Source organism: Passer domesticus, chromosome 6 (assembly GCF_036417665.1).
Source record: "Passer domesticus isolate bPasDom1 chromosome 6, bPasDom1.hap1, whole genome shotgun sequence".
Taxonomy (NCBI): Eukaryota; Metazoa; Chordata; class Aves; order Passeriformes; family Passeridae; genus Passer; species Passer domesticus.
Genome location: NC_087479.1, coordinates 37,247,047 through 37,267,262, shown reverse-complemented (window position 1 = coordinate 37,267,262; position 20,216 = coordinate 37,247,047). Strand labels below are relative to the sequence as shown.

The window sequence follows — 20,216 nt, the reverse complement described above, 5'->3', positions numbered from 1 at the left end:
GCTGCAGCTGTAACAGTTACAGTTTCTTATTACTTGTGGCAGGTAGGCTTGAAGGGGTGCTTTATAGCACCATGTAGGCGTTACTGAAAAGTGGAGTGTGGTTTACTGGGTGCTGACATGCAGCTTGTAAAAACTGTAGTTCATACCTTGCAGGGAATATGCCTGAAAGAAGCATTTGGGGGAAGAGTGTGTGTCTTGGTAGTGAACTTGAGCATGTCAAATACCTTACACTAGCCAGTAATGGGATGGTTGTAACTCCCTCTGATCAGGGATTCAGTAGATGCAGGCCAGTTCAATTCTGTGCTGCCAGTTCATGTTTGGCACAAACAAGTCCTTAAAACTGGTGTTCATAATGATCTAGACAGGATGGTGTTCTTTAGTGCAGCACTGCTGTTTCTTGTCAGCTTAGAAGTGGGTTACTGAAGCTAGTGGGAGTCTGTAGTACTGCTGTGACTTCTGCTGCTGAATCTGTTCTTTTGATGAGCCAGGGGTTCAATTTGGGTGCAGGCAAGCATTGCTACTTGTCTTAGGTAAAATTGTAACCAAATCTCTGGCAATGTCAACAGTCTCTGGTTTGTTTCTTTTATCATGACTGGAACGTGGTTTTTGGGCCATGAACATGGGGCACTGTCTGTTCTTTAGGTCTGTGTCTGTTCTGTTCTCAGTTGTACAAATTGCTGAAAAAAACCCCACTTATTTCTGTATTGTCATTGTTCAGAAGCAAACTGGTTAATACAAAGTAGCATCTCTATCCTGTGGTCCTAAAACTTGATGACTGCTCCACAGAATATGTGATGACTGTAGGTATAAAATGACTATCCCTGACATTGGTGTAATTATTTTGGACTGGATTTGTTACAGGAAAAATACTATGCTGGATCCAACACCTTGAGGCTGTGGTAGCTCCATGCCCCAAATATAAGACCAGTAATAAGGCTGAAAATATACTGCTGGTAGCTACAAGCCCATAGAACACATGCATGCATGACATTTACATGTAAACATGCCTGGCCACACCAATCAGGCAGACACATGGATACAGGAGCACAGCAGAGACAGCCATATCCTGCTCCCTTCCCCATCTGAGCACGAGGAGGTCATACACGTACATGTATATATCTTTGTGTGTGTGTATATATCTACACATATAAAATTATATATATTTGTATGTGTGGTAGATACCCTTCAGCAGCAGTTTAGACACTGTTGGTTCCTGAATCCCAGTCTCCTGGTTGCTGGCATGTGGACACAGCAGCTCCAGAGGCCACAGTAGTGCCCTGCTCATGTATCAGCCCTCCAAGCACAAGACCCTGCCCATTAGAGACAGAGGTGTGCATACACACACAGAGCTGGTGGCATTCCTCTGGGCCTCCATACAGACCCTCCTCTATTAATGCTTTGATGCATGTTTCTCAAGTCTCTTAGAAATGTATTTTCCATAGTTCTGTGCTTCTGAGATAATTTCCTATAGCATAAACTTATGTTGCCCAGAAACCTCCAAAGGGGTGCTGACCTTTTGTAATATTGCTCTTCTTCTGCCCATTTTCAAATAACACAAAAAAAACCTGACAGATTGAGGAGCAGTCCTGACAAAGTTACAGTTTGTGGTAGGCAATGGTCAGTGCAAAATTTGAGAGTATGGGTGAGCCTGGACCTTGGTGTCACTCCACTAAGTGATGCCTTTACCTTCTAGCACCATTTGTAAGTCTCTTTAATTTCATAGTGGATAGATACGGTGTTGTAAAATAAATAACCTTAATGGGAAAAGGGATGGGATGGAGGGCTTCATGGAGGTGTTTTTGCCTGCAGCCGTGATGCATTTTGGTGTGAATTCCCTTAACGTTCAGAATTCTATTTTAGTGGTTTATTGTCAGGAGTGCCAGATTTATAACATGTAATTAATTCCCTTGGCGTCTGTGAAGGCCTGCCAGGCTGGGCACGGGGCGGCGCCGTTCTGCGGGCGGGGGAGCTCTGTCGAGGCCGAGCCGGGGCTGCGCTGAGCCCGGGCTCTCCGTTTGCCAGCGGCTCGGTAACGCCGCCCGGGCCGCGGCTCCGGGGGCGGTGTGACAGGTCCGCGTCTGCCCTCCCGGAGGCGCCGCAGCTGCGGCGGGCAGAGTCTGCGCCGCGCTTTGGCCGAGCTAGCTCAGACGGTGGAAATACCGCTGACTGCGTTGCTTCCTCAGCTGAGGGTTGCCGCGGGAGGTGGCCGGTTCCTGCGGGCGGCAGCGCTGCCAAGTGCGGAAGGCGCGGTGCTCCTTTCCCGGAGGCGGCCCGGCCGCCGCCCTGGGCGCGGGATGGCGGGGCGGCGCCGCCCGCTCGGCCCGCCGGGGGGCGCCGTGCGCCGCGGGCCTCGCGCGGAGGGAGGCGGAGCCGCGCGACCGGAGCCCGGGGCCTTCGACGGCCGCCGGTGCGCGAGCGATGCGCGCGCGCCCGTTCGAGAAGCTTCTCCGCGCGCGCGGCGCCGCGCGGGCCGGGCCGGGCCGGGCACCGGGCCCTGCGCTCGGCGCGGGCACGTGACGGGCAGGCGGGAGGGAGGGGGATGCCGGCCTGCTGTGCGCCTGCGCGCGCTGCGGCGCCATGACGTCAGCACGGTGCGCACGCACGTTGTCCCCAGCTGGCGGACACACGGTCCGCGTGAGAAAGGAAGCGGGAGGCCGCGCGCGCTTCGCGCACGGTAACGAGCGGGGAGCGGGGCCGCGCCGGGGGCAGCGGCCGCGTCGCGCGCGAACCCCGCGCGCCTCTGCGCGCACCCTCCGCCCGCCGCCCGAACTGCGAAAATTGACACCAGGCGCGGGCACGAGGCGGCCGGGCCCGGGCCCGCCGGCCGCGCCCCGGCGGCCACGCGAGGCGCCGCTGCGCGCGGGCCGCCTCGGGAGCGCCGGCAGCGCGCGCCCGCTGCGTAGAGCCGCTCCGGGTCCCGGCGAAGAGCGGCGCGGTTTCCCCACGTGCGCTCGTCCCGCTGCCCCCAGCCAACTGGCGCGGGCGGTCGTTGTGGCTCCCGCTGCCCCTGGGCGGCCGCCGCTCCCCGTTCCGAGGCTTCTGGCTGGGGTCCGTCCCGCGCGGCCGGGCAGGGCAGCGGGGGGCGGGCGGGGGGGAGGGCGGTGAAAGCGACAGGTGCTGCGCTCGGCCCGCAGCCGTGACGCCACCTGCCCGGGGCGGGGCCCCCGTCCCTCGCCGCCGTTCCCGGGGCGGCCCCTCCCGGTGCCCGCTCGCTCCCTCGGTCGGTGTTGAACGGCGGCGCGCGCGGTGCCCGCTGTCATTGGGCGCGCGGCGGGGGGCGGCGGGCGGGGCAGCCCCGGGGCTCGCTCCCCTTCCCACGGTGCCTCCCGGTGCCCGCCCCGGAGCGCCGTGCGCGGAGCCGCGTCTCGGTCGCCGCGTGGGGAGTTGGTTGGTTTGTTTATTTGGGAAGGACGCTTTCGCGTCTGATTGTCGTCCTGCTTCTGGCGGGTCTTAGTGCGACTTGTGAGTGGTTTTGGCTGCTGCGCCCTGCTTGGGCGCTGCTTCTCAAATACAAGGTCTCTGTGTAGGGAAATCTGACACTGTTCAGAACTTCAGCTTCCACAAATACACGTGTTTCCCCTGAAATACTGCATTAGAGTCTATGTGCTATAATAAAACAGGCTCCTCTGCGTCACCAAGTGTAATAAAATATATGAAATTGTTTTCTGGTAACAGACTGTGCTAGTGCTGAAATAACATAGATTTTGATTACTCTAATTGCCCATAATCACATTTTAACCACGCACGTCTTAGACTGACTTGATACTGTGCGTGGTGCTTGTGGTAGAAATAGCTCCTGCAGTACAACATAAGAACTTAGAGTGTTGGAGAACAGAAACTGTTACTCTGTAGGTCTTTATATGCATAGAACTTCTGCTGAATGCATGGTTGTTGAGCTTTTTTTTTGTAATTTTTTTTCTGGTATGTCTTTAGTAAGATGATTTAGTCAAATAAATTTAAAGGAATCAAGTAAATGTAAAGCTGCAGGCATTCTGCATACGTTAAACCAGATCTGAAACCACTTTGATGGTGTGTTTCCTTGATGAGCCAATACAGTTTTGGTGCACACTGCACAGCATTAATGTGAACTCAGTTTCTAGCTGTAAGTTTACTATACGTATAAATGTGTTATATGTGTATATGCAAAGTAAGTTGGTGGAAAATCATGTAGAACTTACGTGGTTCCTTTTTCACCACTCTGTATATCTGAGATTTATTTCTATTCTGTTCTCATAGGTGAATATGAAAACACTCGTTTCTTGGGGATAACCTTTTGCATTGCTAGGACTTGAGGTGTAATCTACTGAAAAAACAGAGCAATGTACTTGAATTCATTTTGTATCCTGGACTCTGTTAAGGAGTCCTCAGTAGGTAGGTGGTTATGGGTATGTTTGTGGGGAAGAATTTCCTCTGCAAAGTTAAACTGAAAACCAGACCTTGTAACTTCACAGGAATCAAAACCTGTGCAGAACAGTTTTGGTTTATTTCCTCCAATCTAAGTTTACATTAAGTTTTAGAGTGTGATGTGTAAGGGTTAGAAATGGATCTTTCATATTTCCTAGCTGTTAAGAATGTTTATCATATAAATGATAAATGGGGTATAAATTGTCTCTTGAGCTTTGAGGTCATTTGCCACGTGCATGTGACAGCTTATTAGCCCAGAGGGGTTTTTCCTCTTACAGACGCCAGTCCTAACAAAATAAAGATGTCTTATTAAATATCTAGATCACTTAAAACTTGTGTATTAAGAGTTAATTCTCTCAAAAGAGAGATGGTTGTTTGCCAGTCCATAGAATTACAGAATTGTTTTGGTTAGAAGAGACCTTAAGGGACACCTACATCCAGCCTTCCTGCCATGGACAGGGACACCTTCCCCTAGACCAGGTTGCTAAAAACCTCATCTCCAGCCTGGTGTTGAACACTTCTAGTGTTGAGGCATCCAGAGTTTCTCTGGGTAACCTGTTTCAGTGCCTAACCACCCTTGTAGTAAATAATGTGTTCCTAACATCCAATCTAAATTTCTGTCTTTCATTTGAAGCCATTTCCCCATTTTCTATTGCTGCCTTTGTAAAGGTCACTCCAGATTTGTTTTAGGTCACCTTTAGGTACTGAAAGGCTACAATTATTATGTCTCCCCAGAGCCTCTTCCAGGCTGAACAACCCCAACTCTCTCAGCCTGTCTTCACAGGAGAGGTGTTCTATCCTTCTCAACATCTTTGTGCCCCTTCTGTAGACTTGCTCCAAGAGGTCTGTGTCCTTCCTGTGCTGGAGACCCCAGAGCTGGATACAGCACTCCAGGTGGGGTCTCAGCAGAGCAGAGGAGCAGAATCCCATCCCTTGCCCTGCTGGCCACACTTCTTTGGATGCAGTGCAGGATATAATTGGTTTCCTGGACTGCAAGTGCCATGGGCAGGTTGTGTCCAGCCTCTCACCCACCAGCACCCCCCAGCCCTTCTCAGCAGGACTGCTCAATGTCTTCATCCCCCAGCCTGTGGTTGATACTTGGGGTTGCCCCAAGTCAGGTGTATCACTTTGTGCTTGGACTTGTCAAATCTCTCATCAGGCTTGTCCAGGTCCTTTTGGAAATTCAGGCAGGTTAGCTTCACTTACCTTGCCAGTATGGGCTCATGAGGGGCACCACTTGAGAGCTGTTGATCACTACCCTCTGGATGGGACCATTGTACCAGTTTCCTGTCCACGGAACAGACCACCCATCAGATCCATTTCTCTCCAATTTAGAGAGAAGGACTTTGAGGAGGACTGTTTCAAAGGCTTTATGGCTGTCCAGATAGATAACATCAATAACTCTTCCACTGCAGTCACTGTTGTAGAAAGCCACTGGGTTGGTCGAGCAGGACTTGTTCTTGGTGAAACTGTGCTGGCAAATCACCTTTGTCCTCTATACACCTTAACATCCTTCTAGGAAGATCTGTTCCATGATCTTCCCAGTCACAGAGGTGAGGTTGGCAGGTCACTACTTCCCAGAATACTTCTGTCTACCCTTTTTCAGAAAATGGGTGCAGTATTTCCCGTTTCCATTCCCTTTTCCAGTCACCTGGGACTTCACCTGACTGCCAAGACTTCTTGAATATTAAGGAAAGTGGCTTGGCACATCAGCCAGTTCCCTCAGGACTCTGGGATGCATCTCAGCTTCTAGCAGTGGTGATTAACTCTGATCTCCACCTCCCACCAACTAGATGTTTGATATAAGAATAAATAAATTTTTGTCAGTGTTGTGTTCCACATGCAATAAGGGTCAAAATACAAACATCTGGATGTGGAAATAGGATTTCTGTGTTACCAGAAGCACATGTTTTAAATTTTTACATAGAAAAATATACAGGCTATTTGAAAAAGAAGTAGTTTATGATCTTTTGTTACAGTGTTGACATAATCCTTAACCTGGGAGGTAGACACACAGAAGTGGAATTGTGTATGTACAGATAAAAGTAACTTCTTTAGTTCCCTAAACAGTGATTATGCTAATCATAACAGTACAAATGTTTTCTTGTTTGATTTAAATTATTTCCCTAATTGAGAAGATAAAGGAAGCTAAGGCTGCCAATGCTTCACATTCATCCATTTAATCTTAGCTGCACGGTCTTTTGGGGGTTAGTTTGTGTCTTTTTCCAGAGCTTATCCATTTGAAGTATTTTGTCCCTTTCTTTTTCTCTCTGCCCTTGACAGACTGTTAGAAATTGCTGGGGCGTGTAAGCAAAGAAATTCCCAACACACAAACTTTGACAATTTCAATAAAGAAATTAAGAGAAAATGTTTTTAACGTTTATTTTTTTCTTTCCTCCTTTAAATTTTTGACAAGTTGTAGACCTCAGGGAACTTTCTTTCTTTCTGGCAAGACTTTTGTCTTTATGTCAGAAATGTGCTATTTGCTCTCCTGGAAACTTTTACATGTTCTGCCTGATGTTAAGTGAATGATCTGCCGACTAGAGGGAGTGTCTGAACAAAGTGCTTAGAAATACCAAGCAAAGCAAGGAGTTCCGTTGGGGCAAACCCTGTATGAAAAAGCAATTTAAAGATGTCATAGCTCCCATGTCTATAAGGTCAAAATTGTATACACACATGCAGCCTTGATTTGTTGCACTCAGATTGTGCTGTGTTTTCTAGTACTGCTTATAAGTTTATAATGTGGAGAGCTATTGCAAAAACGATGTCTCATGCTACTTAATTACTTTCTTAGACTGTATTGGAATAATTTTTATAATAAATGTGTTTTCCTTTTCTTCCAGAATGGTGAACACACATAGAAGATTATCAGAACTCTGTAGAATTTGCACTTGGTTTGAAAGCTTGTGAAAGTACTCATCATGGAGAAACAGCAGATTGTCTTGGCTAGCCGGGACGGTGGGACTGTGTCTGGTGCAGCGCCTGCTTTCTTTGTCATCTTGAAACAACAGCAGGGAAATGGAAAAGCTGACCAGGGAATCCTCGTAGCAAACCGTGATGCTTGTGCTCTCGCCAGCAGTGTATCAACTCCAGTCAAACCCAGAGTCAAGACCTGCCTCCCAGCTGACTGTGTCTCAGGGGGCATCACCGTCACCCTCGATAACAACAGCATGTGGAATGAGTTCTACCATCGCAACACAGAGATGATCCTGACGAAGCAGGGCAGGCGGATGTTTCCGTACTGCCGATACTGGATCACAGGGCTCAATTCCAGTCAGAAGTACATCCTAGTCATGGACATATCCCCCGTGGACAACCACCGATACAAATGGAATGGCCGTTGGTGGGAGCCCAGTGGGAAGGCAGAGCCACACGTTCTAGGACGAGTGTTTATTCATCCAGAATCCCCTTCCACTGGCCAGTTCTGGATGCACCAGCCAGTATCCTTCTACAAGCTTAAACTTACCAACAATACCCTGGACCAGGAGGGTCATATAATCCTGCACTCTATGCACCGATATCTGCCACGACTTCACTTGGTGCCTGCAAACAAAGCCACAGAAGTCATTCAGCTGAACGGCCCTGATGTCCATACGTTTACCTTTCCACAGACAGAGTTCTTCGCAGTTACAGCCTACCAGAACATCCAGATTACCCAGCTGAAAATAGATTACAATCCTTTCGCTAAAGGCTTCAGAGATGATGGGCTGAATAGTCGGCCTCAGCGTGATGTGAAACAGAACAACAACTTAGAATTGGAAGGAGGTGATGTTTTTAGCACTCCTGGCATTTGTGGTCGCCCTGCTGAAGTTGATGCATTAGATGTGCATCAGAGAAGTTTAGATTCTTCATTCATTAGTCAAAATCCATCAGACACCGAGCTGGATAAAGAATCCTTTAATGCTGAAGGAGACTTCTTGGGTCTCCTGGATAGTGACCTGCCTTCAGGTGTTATGCCAAAGCTAAAACAAGAAGTCTCTGAAAGGTGGGTTAACACTGCATTTTCAGTACAATTGCTGGTTAAGTGGGATGTTTTGTAAATAAATAACAGGATGGTCAGTGTAGAGGTTTGCAGCTAAAGGTTGCATGACCTGAAATGGCAGAACAGTTAGTATTACTAAAACCTTTTCTTTGTTCAGTCATGGTATCAGTCTTGACTTTCTAAGGTGTCTGGGGAATGCAAGAGTTCAGTATTGTTTTCTGTGTTGCTTTAGTTCCCGTTGTTGAGAAGCATTGAGGAATTTTTCTTAACCCTCTTGGCATTTTAGTAGAAGGCTTAATTAATTTTTTCAGAGTTTCGGGCAGAGCACATTGCAGTCATCAAAACACTGCCTTTGCTTTTAGGGTTGCTAAAACATGCTGTCTGTCTATAGCTTCAGTTTTCATTAGTGAAAGTGAATGGTGTGTGGGTATTTGGGTTGCATGTGTGCAGGGATTGCTGCGAGGCAGTTGTAATTGGCAGCAAGCCACTGTTTTGTCAATAACTGCTTGGTGTGAATTCTTTTATTCCACAAAGAAGTGTGAGGTAGCCTGCCTGTTGGTAGTCAGTTGCCTCATATTTGTTCTGAGGTGAGGGAAGTACTTCGGAACAACCTGGTTTTTCTAAAGCCAACCTGGCAAAACCTATTATTTTACTGCATTTTTACTTAGTTTTGAAAATCCAAGCAATAGCCTGGAGCAGACTTGGTGAATAGTTAATGTCCATGTAGAGACGGACTTTGAATGAGCAGAAATCATTTTAAAAAACAGAGAGGTTTTTTTTCTGCCATGTTGGTTCATGTCAGTTTGTTAATACCAGGCTTAATCTGCCAAAGATTTAGTGACTAAAACAGCCTTTGTAGACCAGTACACAAGAAAATTATTTAACTGCAGGATATCAGGATGATGTTAATGGTTAATGCTGAAATTAGAGGTCAGTTCTTATTGGAGAAAAGTTATATTTATGATGTAGTTATACAGAGGCTGTATTACTATACAACTGCAGTGTGTTTTAGAGAGGACAGAGGTTTCTTCTGTTTTTCTGTCTTGCAAGAAGGATCTCTTTGCCTTTTGAGCAACTGAAAAACTTTAAATTATAAAGTTATTCACACTTTGACACTTCAATGAATTTATTTGTAGTAATTCTTAATTGTACTAGAATTGTTTGGAGATTTAGAGTGCCCAAACCTTTCTTTTGCAGTATTTTCATGTGTCAGTCTGTTAGGAAAAAGGTCGTCTAGACTTTGTTCTCAAAAAATGCTGTTCTAACCCAACTTAAATACTGAAAATACACCTATTACAGAAAAGATGGGCTTTTTGTAGTTCCAAGGGCATGGAGAAAAGTTTAGATAACTTTGCATGTTAGAAGTAAAACTCAGAAAATAATTGACACATTTATTTTACTTTCATAATGATACTCATTTGCCTGGAGAGGGTCATTGAAGCAGATTTAGTTGAGAACTGTTTATTCCCAAGGAATAAAAAATATTTTAAGGACTCAGGGGCCTTAAAGTAGGTGATATGAATTGGCAGATACAATTTCTTTTGGTCCAGAGCATGTTAGATTCCTTCTCTGGTTTTGCCTCCAAGGCAGCTGATCTCTGAAATATGCTAAAATCTGCGCAGACTAGAAAAGACTGCAAAGTTTTTGTTGTCTGGTTTGGAAGCACCTGTCAGTGATGAATAAATGTTACCACTGTCCTAGAACCACTTTAAAGCATTGGGCAGATTTTTGTTATGTTTTTGTAATATGTGTGAAAAAGTCAAATTCTTTACTTGGAAAGAGAAAATTGATCTTATCCAAGAAATGGCAAAAGTATCTTTGTAAGTGCTGGAGTTTTCCAGAACATTAGTTCTCCTCCTTTAGTCTGATCTGTTCACAGTGTTTTCATGCCATATAGTTGAGTTTTACATGTCAGCTTTCAAGTGAGAGTGTGACATTCTTCTTAATCAAACCAAACACATTAATATTTACATATTAATGAAGACTGGGAAGTTGTGGTTTTTTGTTTGTTTGGGGTTTTTTGTTGTGTTGTATTTTGGGGTTTTTTTTCCATGGTTTTTTTTTTGTTTGTTTTGTGTTTTGTTTTTGTGGTGGGCAAGCTTTTAGTAGATAGTACTTGATAGACACTATCTTGCATTTAGGCAGGGTAGTGATTTCTGCTGAGGGTAGATTTGAGAAGCAAATTGGGAACTGCTACCTCTCAGATAATCAATCCTCTGCAAAAGAAGTGGAGTTCCTTGTGCTGTTGAGGGTGATACTTCCCACCCATACTCCATTCTTCTGACATTTTTGATAATAGAACCATGTAAAAGCTGCATATATACCTAAGGGTAATTTTCATCCTGTGTTATTAGAGGACTTCAGAAATAAAGGACTGTTTTCTTTATCCAAGGTACTATGTGGGTTTTTTCCTTCTGCTTCTGTGGCCTGAGAGTATGTTTAGTTTAATTAGGTGTGTTGTAAAGAAAACAATTGTTTGAGTTGTGGATACTTCAGTAGAAATGCTTATCCCTGGACATACTCAGATGTTTAGGCCATGGAACAAACAAACTTTACTGGTTCTTAAGTTTTACAGGCTTATGTACTCCTCCTCCTTTCCAAGGTCTTTTTAATTTCCTCCTTCAAAAAGAAAAAAATCTGTGGGGTTTCTAATGCACCATTAGTCTTGTTATTCTGATTTAGTTGTCTTGTGTTTAGTCTTGATAGTTTTTTTTCCTTTCTTGCCTTTCTTTTGGGAGAGAAAGGCAAGTTATTATCCTTCAAACCTCTGCCATGGATTGCTAGATTAATTCCACAAGAAATCAGATTCCCCCTCCAACTCCTTCCCAGTGTATTTTAAAATGATGTACCAAAAAAATTATATATCTTGGTACTTTCAAAAAACGAGCATCTTAATTGTTTTTAATCTGGAAAAAGCCAAAAAGGCAGTCTCTCTACTTTTCTTGTTAATTGCAAGGGTGCCAAATAAATGACTTGGGCTATAAGAAAGTTGGTTTAAATATGTGCTATTCCATATCAGGAAAGAAAGAGCTTGTTAAGATACTATTTCACCATTTTTACCTGATCTTGGATTGAAGATTTTGAGAGGACAAACTTCCTTGATTCATGTTTCCATAATTAGAGGAAGAGAAGTTTCTGTGACTGCTTAATGTTGCATGTAACTTCAGAAATTAAGGCCAGATGAAATTGCTTCAGTACTTAAAAGTAACTTTTTTATTCTTTGAGAAGTTGGTTATTGAATCAAAATTTTAAAACAGGATTTTGTGCAAATTCTTTATCTTCTCATGCATATACATGCATGGGTCATACCTCACTCTTGTCACCACCCGGCTTATGGTTGCATTATCTGGAATAAAACAATATTTGGGTCTAGAAGTTTCAGTTTTACAGCAGGGCTTTTTAGTTCCAGATCCCAAATAGAATCAAATAGAAATTCTGGCCTGCAAGTTTGCTAGGGTTTTTGCCTCTTGATTTTCAAGAATTTTAAAGTAGCAGAGCAGATGAGTCTTAATAATATTCACTTTAATTGTGGATGAGATGTGCTGAATCAACCTCTTAGCTTGGTATTGTGGCAGGATTTTCAGCTGCCAGTAACTTACTAATAGTCTTTCTTTTCTTTCACAGTAACTCACTGACCGAGAAGGGCTTTTTAATCTTACATTTCACATTATTAATTACATGAAAGATAGAAAATTTCTAATAGAAAGCTCATTGTGTGGAGAAAACAGTAGACAAAACAGACTGGTACTCCAGTCTCCTGCTGCCTGCTGTTCCCTCAGGAGTCATGTTTTTGCTTTAAGCTTAATGCTGGTTACTTTGTGTCTTTATGAGTTGCAACAAATTTCCTAGGTAGCTTCTCTTTAGATTTTTATATGTAAGTATATACATTTGTATCTTGACTGTCAGCTCCCTTTTTAATACTGCATTGTTTCTTTACAAAGGGAATACTCCCAGCTCCATGTTGTGATTCTTGTGTGTCCCAGCTCATCTCCCTGATGTATGTCTTCAGTCTACACAAGAAGGAAGCAGCTTCTTCCTCCACTTCTTTTTCCCTTTCTCAGTCCCAGCTGTGAGTTCAGCTGGGTTTAGCACTTCTTTAAAGGGGTAGGGATGGATAATATTAATGATAAAATAGACACACACACACATATATATTTCCAGTATATATAAAGCAGTATTTACTCACTATATAATATATTAGTTCCACAGTTAAATTTTACTTGAAATTGTTGTCATTAACAAAAAAATTTACTTTCAATAACATTTTAATAACACAAAGTTAACAATAATAATTTAATATAATTAAATTATACATAGTGTACCATAAAATAAGTGTAAAGGTATTATTGGAATACTATGTGATATGTTGAGTAATTAAGTTCTGACTTTTTTTTCTGAGTTTTATTTTGGATATGATTTTCTGGCTTCATACCTGAGCAGTTTTTTCTTATGACAAGGAGCCAGGTTGTGAGACACTAAAGAAAAGTGGTGACTGTAGTTCTTGACTGTGTCTGGCCCTCAAAGAAACCCATTATGAGCTGCCTCTACTGTTAGTCTTCAGTATCTAATGCAGGGTATTTTTAATTCTGGTTAAGTTAGGATTCAGACCTAGTGGAAAATGCAGCAGGATTCAGTAGGATATTAGTATTCTGTAAGTGTTCAAACAACAGTTGAATTTAGGAGTTGTCTGTATGTGGCTTCAGGGTGTGTTAACTAAAATTTTGGTGCTTTAAGGGCTCACTTGGCTTATTTGCAAGCACAATGGCTTTAGTGTCTTAACGAGATACACAACAAACTAAGGCCAGTTCTGAGCATTTGAAATATGACAGCTTAGCATGAGTTCATGTTGAGTAAAAGAGGAAAGTGTGCAAATGTCACCCTGATATTAGTAGGGAAGGAAGTTGTGCTGCTGCCTTCAGATAAGAAGTTGGATTGTTCTTAATAATGACAATTTCTTGGGGTTTCTTGAGTAGTTCTAAAAATGTAAGCTTGTAAATATGAACTTATTTAGCAGACTTATATCTGGGAGCATTTTAGAAGCTTTATAACCAGTAATTATGGGAGGTCGTACAATTTTGGTTAAGGAGATTTGATAAAATAAAAATCTTACATTGTATTTTGGTTTTGTCCCCTCTCTCCCACCCCAGTCCCATTACTAGCAGTTATGAAAGCAATTCCGGTGTGGCATCTCCATTGGACCCAAATGGACACTTTAATGTAGTCATTAAAGAGGAGCCAGCAGATGACTATGACTACGAGTCAAATATTTGCACACAAGGGATAACTGTGAAACAGGAAGACACAGATGAAGAAACTGATGAATATTCCAACACTGATGATGATGATCCTGTTGTACAAAAACACCTAATGAGACGCCGTGAAACAGATGGACCTGATGGAGAATTCACACCTAGGAAGCGTCTGCTAACCAGTCCTTCAGGTGTTGCCAAAGCAAAAATGTTAAAACTGGATAGTGGTAAGATGCCTGTGGTCTATTTGGAGCCTTGTACAGTCACAAAGAGCACAGTGAAGATATCTGAGCTGCCGCAGACCATGCTTTCCTCTTGCAAGAAGGATAAATCTCATTTGAATGCAATCCTGGATTCCTTACCCATGTGTTTTGAAAATCACAAAGACTCTTGCTCAGGCACAGTCACTGGGCCTGAGGAGTTAGTTATGAAGAAAGAATCTCCTGGGAGTAAAATGTCACCGAAATGCTGTCCAATCAGAGAGGCCCAGTGGACTCTATCCAAATTACCTAATTTTAATCTCAGGGGCTCAGCAAGTTGTGACTTTGCGGATAAAGAGATCTGTGGCAGAAAAAGGCCTGGCATACTGAAGAACCCTATGCCCCTCAAAGGCTCTGGTAACAATCAAAGCACCCTATCATCAGTTACAAATAAAAGAGGAAGGCCTCGGAAACTGAAAATTTCCAAGGCTGGTCGACCACCTAAAGGAATAGCAAAAAATGTAGTAGCCAGCAAGAACACTTCTCTGGGGCCTGGGAATATCCTTCCAGACGTGAAACCGGACCTTGAAGATGTTGATGGTGTTCTTTTTGTGTCCTTTGCATCAAAGGTAAAACCTCATTGTTGTGGAGTAAAATTCAGAAACCTTGTAAAGCCTTTGTGCTTACAACTGAAGTAATATTTTCTTTTAAACTGAGTTTGGAGTTTTGTGACCTGTTTCCAAATCTCTTCTTATTTTGGCCCTGTGTTATTCATAACATGGTGTTACTTCTTGCAGCTTAGGGAAAAGTAGAGGGATCTAAAGTTCTGCATAAAGGAATGCATGCTTATTTATGAAACTGTCTCGTGTTTTGAATAACTCAGTGATGTTTGATGTGGCCTACTATGCATCTAAGTGTTTTAAGGTATCGTAACTTACTCAAGGTTCTTCATGTATGTAGGAAGCTCTTGACATTAACACTGTTGATAGAGCTGGTGGAGAAGAGTCACAGAATCTTCAGGCTCCCCTGTTGACTACAAGTGATCCAGGTACATTTTTCCTCTTTTTTTTTTGTGTGTGGCTCTTTCCTGCAATAAGGGAATTTGTAAAGACACACTGAAAAATGAATAATTAGGTCCGTTTTTTTGCATGGCAAATGTTTTTTATATATCCTCTTATTTTTTGAGTAGATTGTCAAGCAAGAATACAAGTACTGGAAAAGGAGTTGATGGAAGAGCTGAAGACCTTGAGGCATAAACAAGTAATACATCCTAGCCTTCAGGAAGGTAAGTGGTCATGTACATACTGATAAGCCTGATTTGATCATTACACTTAGTCATACTCAGCTGATAATTTCCTACTGGTGCCAATACTGTGTGTGCCTGATATGGCTGGGACCTGGCTTCTCACCTGCACACATGTTTGTGTTGCAAACTGGAAAAGTGGAGGTGGCAAAAGGTGACTCCTGAATCTCCAACAGGAGAGCAGGAGTCTGCATGTTACATGTGTCTTGGCAGAAGTTGCTGAGCCTTCTGATGGCGCCTGTTTTGTAATGACCTAAACCTGGTTGAAAGCAGTTAAAGTTGGTATTACTCATTCATAAAAGTAGGCATTTCTTGGTGAGTAAAAGAGCTAGAGATCCAGCAACACTTAACCAAGACTACATTTAGTGTGGTTTGAGTCTTTCTATGAGTTCCTGTTCATCCAGTTCACTAGCTGTGTGAAAGGGTCAAGCAAGGTACTTGTAGTTTGTGATCTTCTGTTTATATACAATGTTATCCTGAGGTAGATGGAGGAAGGTCATGGATCCAGAGTGGAACTTCATGTTCTGTCTTTTGATGGTGCTGAAAGACATCAGTGATGGTAGTCCTGAGACCAATGACATTAACGTAGGTATCAGAGCAGGTGATGAAATTTTTGATACACATGGAAACATTGTACTGCATACTCCTGAGGTCATAACCCTGGATGTTTCAAACACATAACTGTAATACTGGAGGGACTGAGTCTCCAAATGCTGATCTTGGCTCTGATATGAGCTGTTCTGGGCCCTCATAGAGCTTCTGTGATGCAGAACATTGGACTGTCTTGAATGGTTTATGCATCGTGTATAATGAGAACTAGCAATGTTAAGCCATTTTAGGATTTTATTGTGGACCTCCTAGGTGTTACGTTTACCCAAAAAAAGTACAAAATTACTGTGTGTTGGCAACCATGTGGTACACTGGCAACTACAGCATTATGAGGGCTGTTTTACTCATGAGATGATCCTGCAACTGGGAACATGTACAACCCACATGCTTTTTCTCAGGCTGAAGTGTGAGGCGCCTTCTGAAGGGCTTTGAGCAGTTCACAAATACTACAAAATGGACAAGAAATGTCAAGCATTAGGCTAAGAAAAAGGCATCTGAAGAATTTTGATTTTCTTGAGTGGTTATGACCATCATTTCCAATGGTGGATGATAATCTGCTGAGCCTGTTAAATTCAGCAGTGATGGAGATGAACCACAGCTTCTAATTTTTAGAGGGAAGACACAGGAAAACTATTTGCAGCAAGAGGATTACTACAATAGATGCAATCTGATTGGGCTGTGAAGTGAATTATAATATGAATACTGTTGTTGTTAGACTTCAGCTGCTGCATGTGAACAAGGAACCAGACTTTCTCCAGATTGCCTTCATCTTCCAGATAATTACAGATCTCTTGCCTTACAGACTTAAGATCCTGGAAGGAACAGACATAGCAGTTTTGATGTTAACTCTGGTTTTGATTCTCAGCGGTGTAGTTGAGAAGTTTAAAATTTTATTTGAGATTCACTGATGAAATGTTGGAGCTGTACCTGAACCCTACAATTGCTCTTGATCTGTGAAGTTAATAACAGGGTGATGGAGGCTGTCTGGATTTTAAAGGCACCAGAATTACAGGAAAGTGCTTCAGAAAGAAGGGAATCCAACTTAAGTGTGTTAAAAGGAAAGCTCCTGCTGGAGCACTGCAGTGCTATGGGATGCTTCTTTTATCTGAGCTAATTTGAATCCCTGACTATATCCTTGAAAATTGAAGGTACTCTTGTCATGTTACGTGTTTCGGGTTAATCAGCTGCAGCTGATGGAGATGAGGACGTTCTTATAGTTCTTTATTGCTACTGTTTGCTTACAGCAACTGAAATTTAGCAATGCTCTGGAAGTGTTAGAGATTTTTAAAAGTAATTGTTCACCTTTGTGTGGGGTATCTTAATTGACATAATATTTAACTGTTACCATTTGTTCTCCTCTGGCTGCCTGCAGTCATTCCATGTTGCACTTCGTGGGCTCATCCTCTTGGGTTTTGTCTTGGGTGTTTTTTACTTCATGGTCCTAAACTGAAAAAATAGATTTTGTGCATGTGTGATGTTCTTATTTTTGTTAAGCGTAAAACAAAGATAGGCTTGTTTTTGCAGGTGGCAGAAAGGAGAGTAAAGAAAAATAAACTTGGTACTCTTTCAATTTTATTTGAATAGAAAAAAAAGAAATGGATGGCACCTTGACACTTGCCAGTCGACATATTTTTATACAAAACACCGGACTGACTTGCTTCTTATTTTCCCTATGTAGATATGAAAATGACATTTTACTAGATTGCCTGTGATAACAGTATCTGTTTAAATAACCATGCCTGAGATTTGTTTCATGTCAATTGTTTTCAGGCTGCTAGTAATCTGGTCACTGTGTTTCCACTTGTAAACATAAATGTGTAGGGCCAGCACAAGGTTTCTGCTGTATGTGCAAATATAACTTTGTTTCTTGAGCCTTGTCAAGCCGTACATTTCAGTTTCAAGATGCATACATTTAATGTATTCATTTCAAACTTGTGGGCAACAGGAGCAACATTTGAAAGTTTCTATAGCTTAAAGTCAAAATAGAAGTTCTCAGCTCCCAGCTGTGAGCTGAATTTTATTGACAGTGGTTTCTTGAATTCAGTGTAACAATATTTCCTGAAAAGGTGCAATATCAATTTTCCTAGCTTTTAATTTTCTCATCACTTCTGTATCTATATTTTTTTCTGCCATTGACAAAAATAGCTTTTATTACCAAGTAAATCTTTCAATTTGAGTATTGGGGGTTGTTAATGAAGGAACTGGTTGATGCTGCCACAGATGCTTCACTGCCTTTAATGACATAGCCATTTTTCCCCATTTCAGGACCAAATGAGTCCTGAAATCACTGTTTAAACTCATATTTATATCATAACAGTCAAACACACATTCTTCAGAGCTAAAATGTGGTTTGTTGTCTCTTATTGCTGGTTGAAGCTGATGTATGTCTGACGTATGTTCTTGCACGAGTTTAGCTCAGTATAAAAGGGGATGTGTAAGTACTGCTGGCAGGCTTGGTAACTTAGGGATATGAAATATCAGTCAGCTGGGTTGGGTTCAGAGAGTAACTGTTGCCTTCAAAGATGTAAATGGTGCCAATTTATTCAGAAAAACAGAGGGTTTTATTATGAGATTGATTACAAAACTGGCACAGTGGTTAATAAATTTCTGTGAAAACTTCAGTAGCAGTCAAAAAACCAATGAAAAGTAATTCAGTTTTTTTCTCAAATTCCCATTTGTGTAAAATGCTCTTTAATTTATACCTGCTATAAATCCAATGTAAGTAACAGTTATAGCACTAATGCTTTTTTTCAAGTCTCTTAAAATGATGGGGAAATGCCAGAAAAGCTCATGGTCACTCAGCAGTTTATCTTTTAGTGAATATCTTGATTTTCTTTTTCCTAACATCTTGCTTCCTTGAGATATTTACTGTTACTTGTTTCTTGTAGTGGGACTGAAATTGAATTCTGTGGACCCAACAATGAGCATTGACTTGAAATATTTGGGTGTGCAACTTCCTCTTTCCTATTCAAATTACCCTCTGTGGAGCTATCCAGGTACCAACCCCAATTCTCCAGGTGGGTGGAATATGAATTTGCTGTAATCTCAAGTGTTGCCTTTTTGTTATCATGAAAATGATACTAAAATGACAAAATAGGAGAACTTCTGTAGATCATTTTGTGGTTACTGGGCAAGGAGTCCTGAGTAATTGTGGTTGGATTATTTTGAGGGTTCCTGTTTTGTGATGGTTGTGATCCAGTAATGGTATCTGTCTATTTTATACTGATATCTCAAATTGCTCAGAAAAAGATTAAGCAATCTGCATTTGTCTGATGTTGGTCACATACCAAACAAAAAAAGTCTTTCACAGAGCTGAGTATCAGAATTTTCCAGAAAAAGTGCCACATGGAGGCTACCCTGTAACTTCACAATAATGATTTATTACAAAAGTCGTGACTGATTGTTCTTTTTTAAGTTTGCTTGGTATCCAAACAAGTGCACTTCTCATACTGTGCATCATGCTGTGACTATGGTTCTCATACTGTTGGTAGGTACTGTTTTCAGTAGTGATTGGATGGACAAGGTGTAGCTTATCTTATATGCTTATCTGTCTTCTGCTTAACTGTTTCTCCCACTGTAATATTCTGATTACTTATGTCTTTCTTAATCTACTGCTTTTAGTAGCTGGTAGAAGTAGACATTGAATTTCAGATTGTTTACACTACAGGAGAGGAAGATTCAGTTCAGAAGACCCCAGTCAGCTTAGTGTCCAATGCAATTTCTAGACTATGTTAAACAGCCACACAGATCCCTGTTAATACCTTTGCATTCCCTCTTAGCTCCCACAGTTGATGCACAGCTTGACAGAGATGTAACTGTTTGCCTTTTGTGGTCATGCCCCGAACATACTCATCTGAATTTGACAGAGCAGTGAACATGAAATGAAGTTTCTACAGGTACTACAAAAGTCATTGGCACAACTGAGGGGAGAGAGTCAAATTACTCTTCTTGCTGAGTGAGGCTGTAGTATGAGCTCAAAACCTGCCTCTTCCATTTTAGCCTACTAGTTAGTTGATTGGCCCATTAGACTTTAGGAGCCAACTGCTTTTGGTCATTGCCAAGGAGACTAAAACAGAAGATAAACACTTCTTGTGTAGGATTGCAGATGCTCAGCCATAGAGCAGAACTCTAGAGGAAACTTGGCCTTCTTGTTAAGTATTCTGTTAATTGAAAAAAAAAAAATAGGAAAAATTAAGTTGTTTGAAAACTTTTTATTTTGCTACCGTTCACCTAGCCCTGAAAAGGAATAAGCAGAGTTTGCCAAGACACTGATGCAATTAAACATGGTTCATAGACTGAGGGTAGCTTTCTTCTTTTCCAGATACTGGATTTTCTTTTGTTTCCAGGACAGGAAAGACAAATGATTTCACAAAAATCAAAGGCTGGCGAGGGAAACTTCATGGTGCTTCTAGAAATGAAGGTAAAAAAGCATAAAAAGAGAGATCAACATACTTCCAACATGTGACCAT

At 42.3% G+C, this 20,216-nt stretch overlaps 1 protein-coding gene across 13 annotated transcripts in view; it reads left to right on the top strand.

Annotated features, from left to right (window-relative positions):
- The window catches only part of MGA (MAX dimerization protein MGA), a 60,803-nt gene that overhangs the window by 4,707 nt on the left and 35,880 nt on the right, over window positions 1-20,216 (top strand). For 10 of the 13 annotated variants that reach the window (XR_010364661.1, XM_064424596.1, XM_064424591.1 and 7 more), the window contains exons 4-9: window positions 7,248-8,389; window positions 13,534-14,464; window positions 14,796-14,883; window positions 15,025-15,120; window positions 18,636-18,764; window positions 20,069-20,167. Coding sequence is in view for 12 of the 13 variants with exons in the window: in XM_064424596.1 (XP_064280666.1) it covers window positions 7,326-8,389; window positions 13,534-14,464; window positions 14,796-14,883; window positions 15,025-15,120; window positions 18,636-18,764; window positions 20,069-20,167 (2,407 nt within the window). In the remaining variant the exon portion in view is untranslated. Of the gene's footprint in view, window positions 1-2,575; window positions 2,675-2,986; window positions 3,049-7,247; window positions 8,390-13,533; window positions 14,465-14,795; window positions 14,884-15,024; window positions 15,121-18,635; window positions 18,765-19,526; window positions 19,644-20,068; window positions 20,168-20,216 lie in introns of those variants that run through there. The other 3 variants (XM_064424599.1, XM_064424589.1, XM_064424590.1) reach the window with 3 other exon arrangements.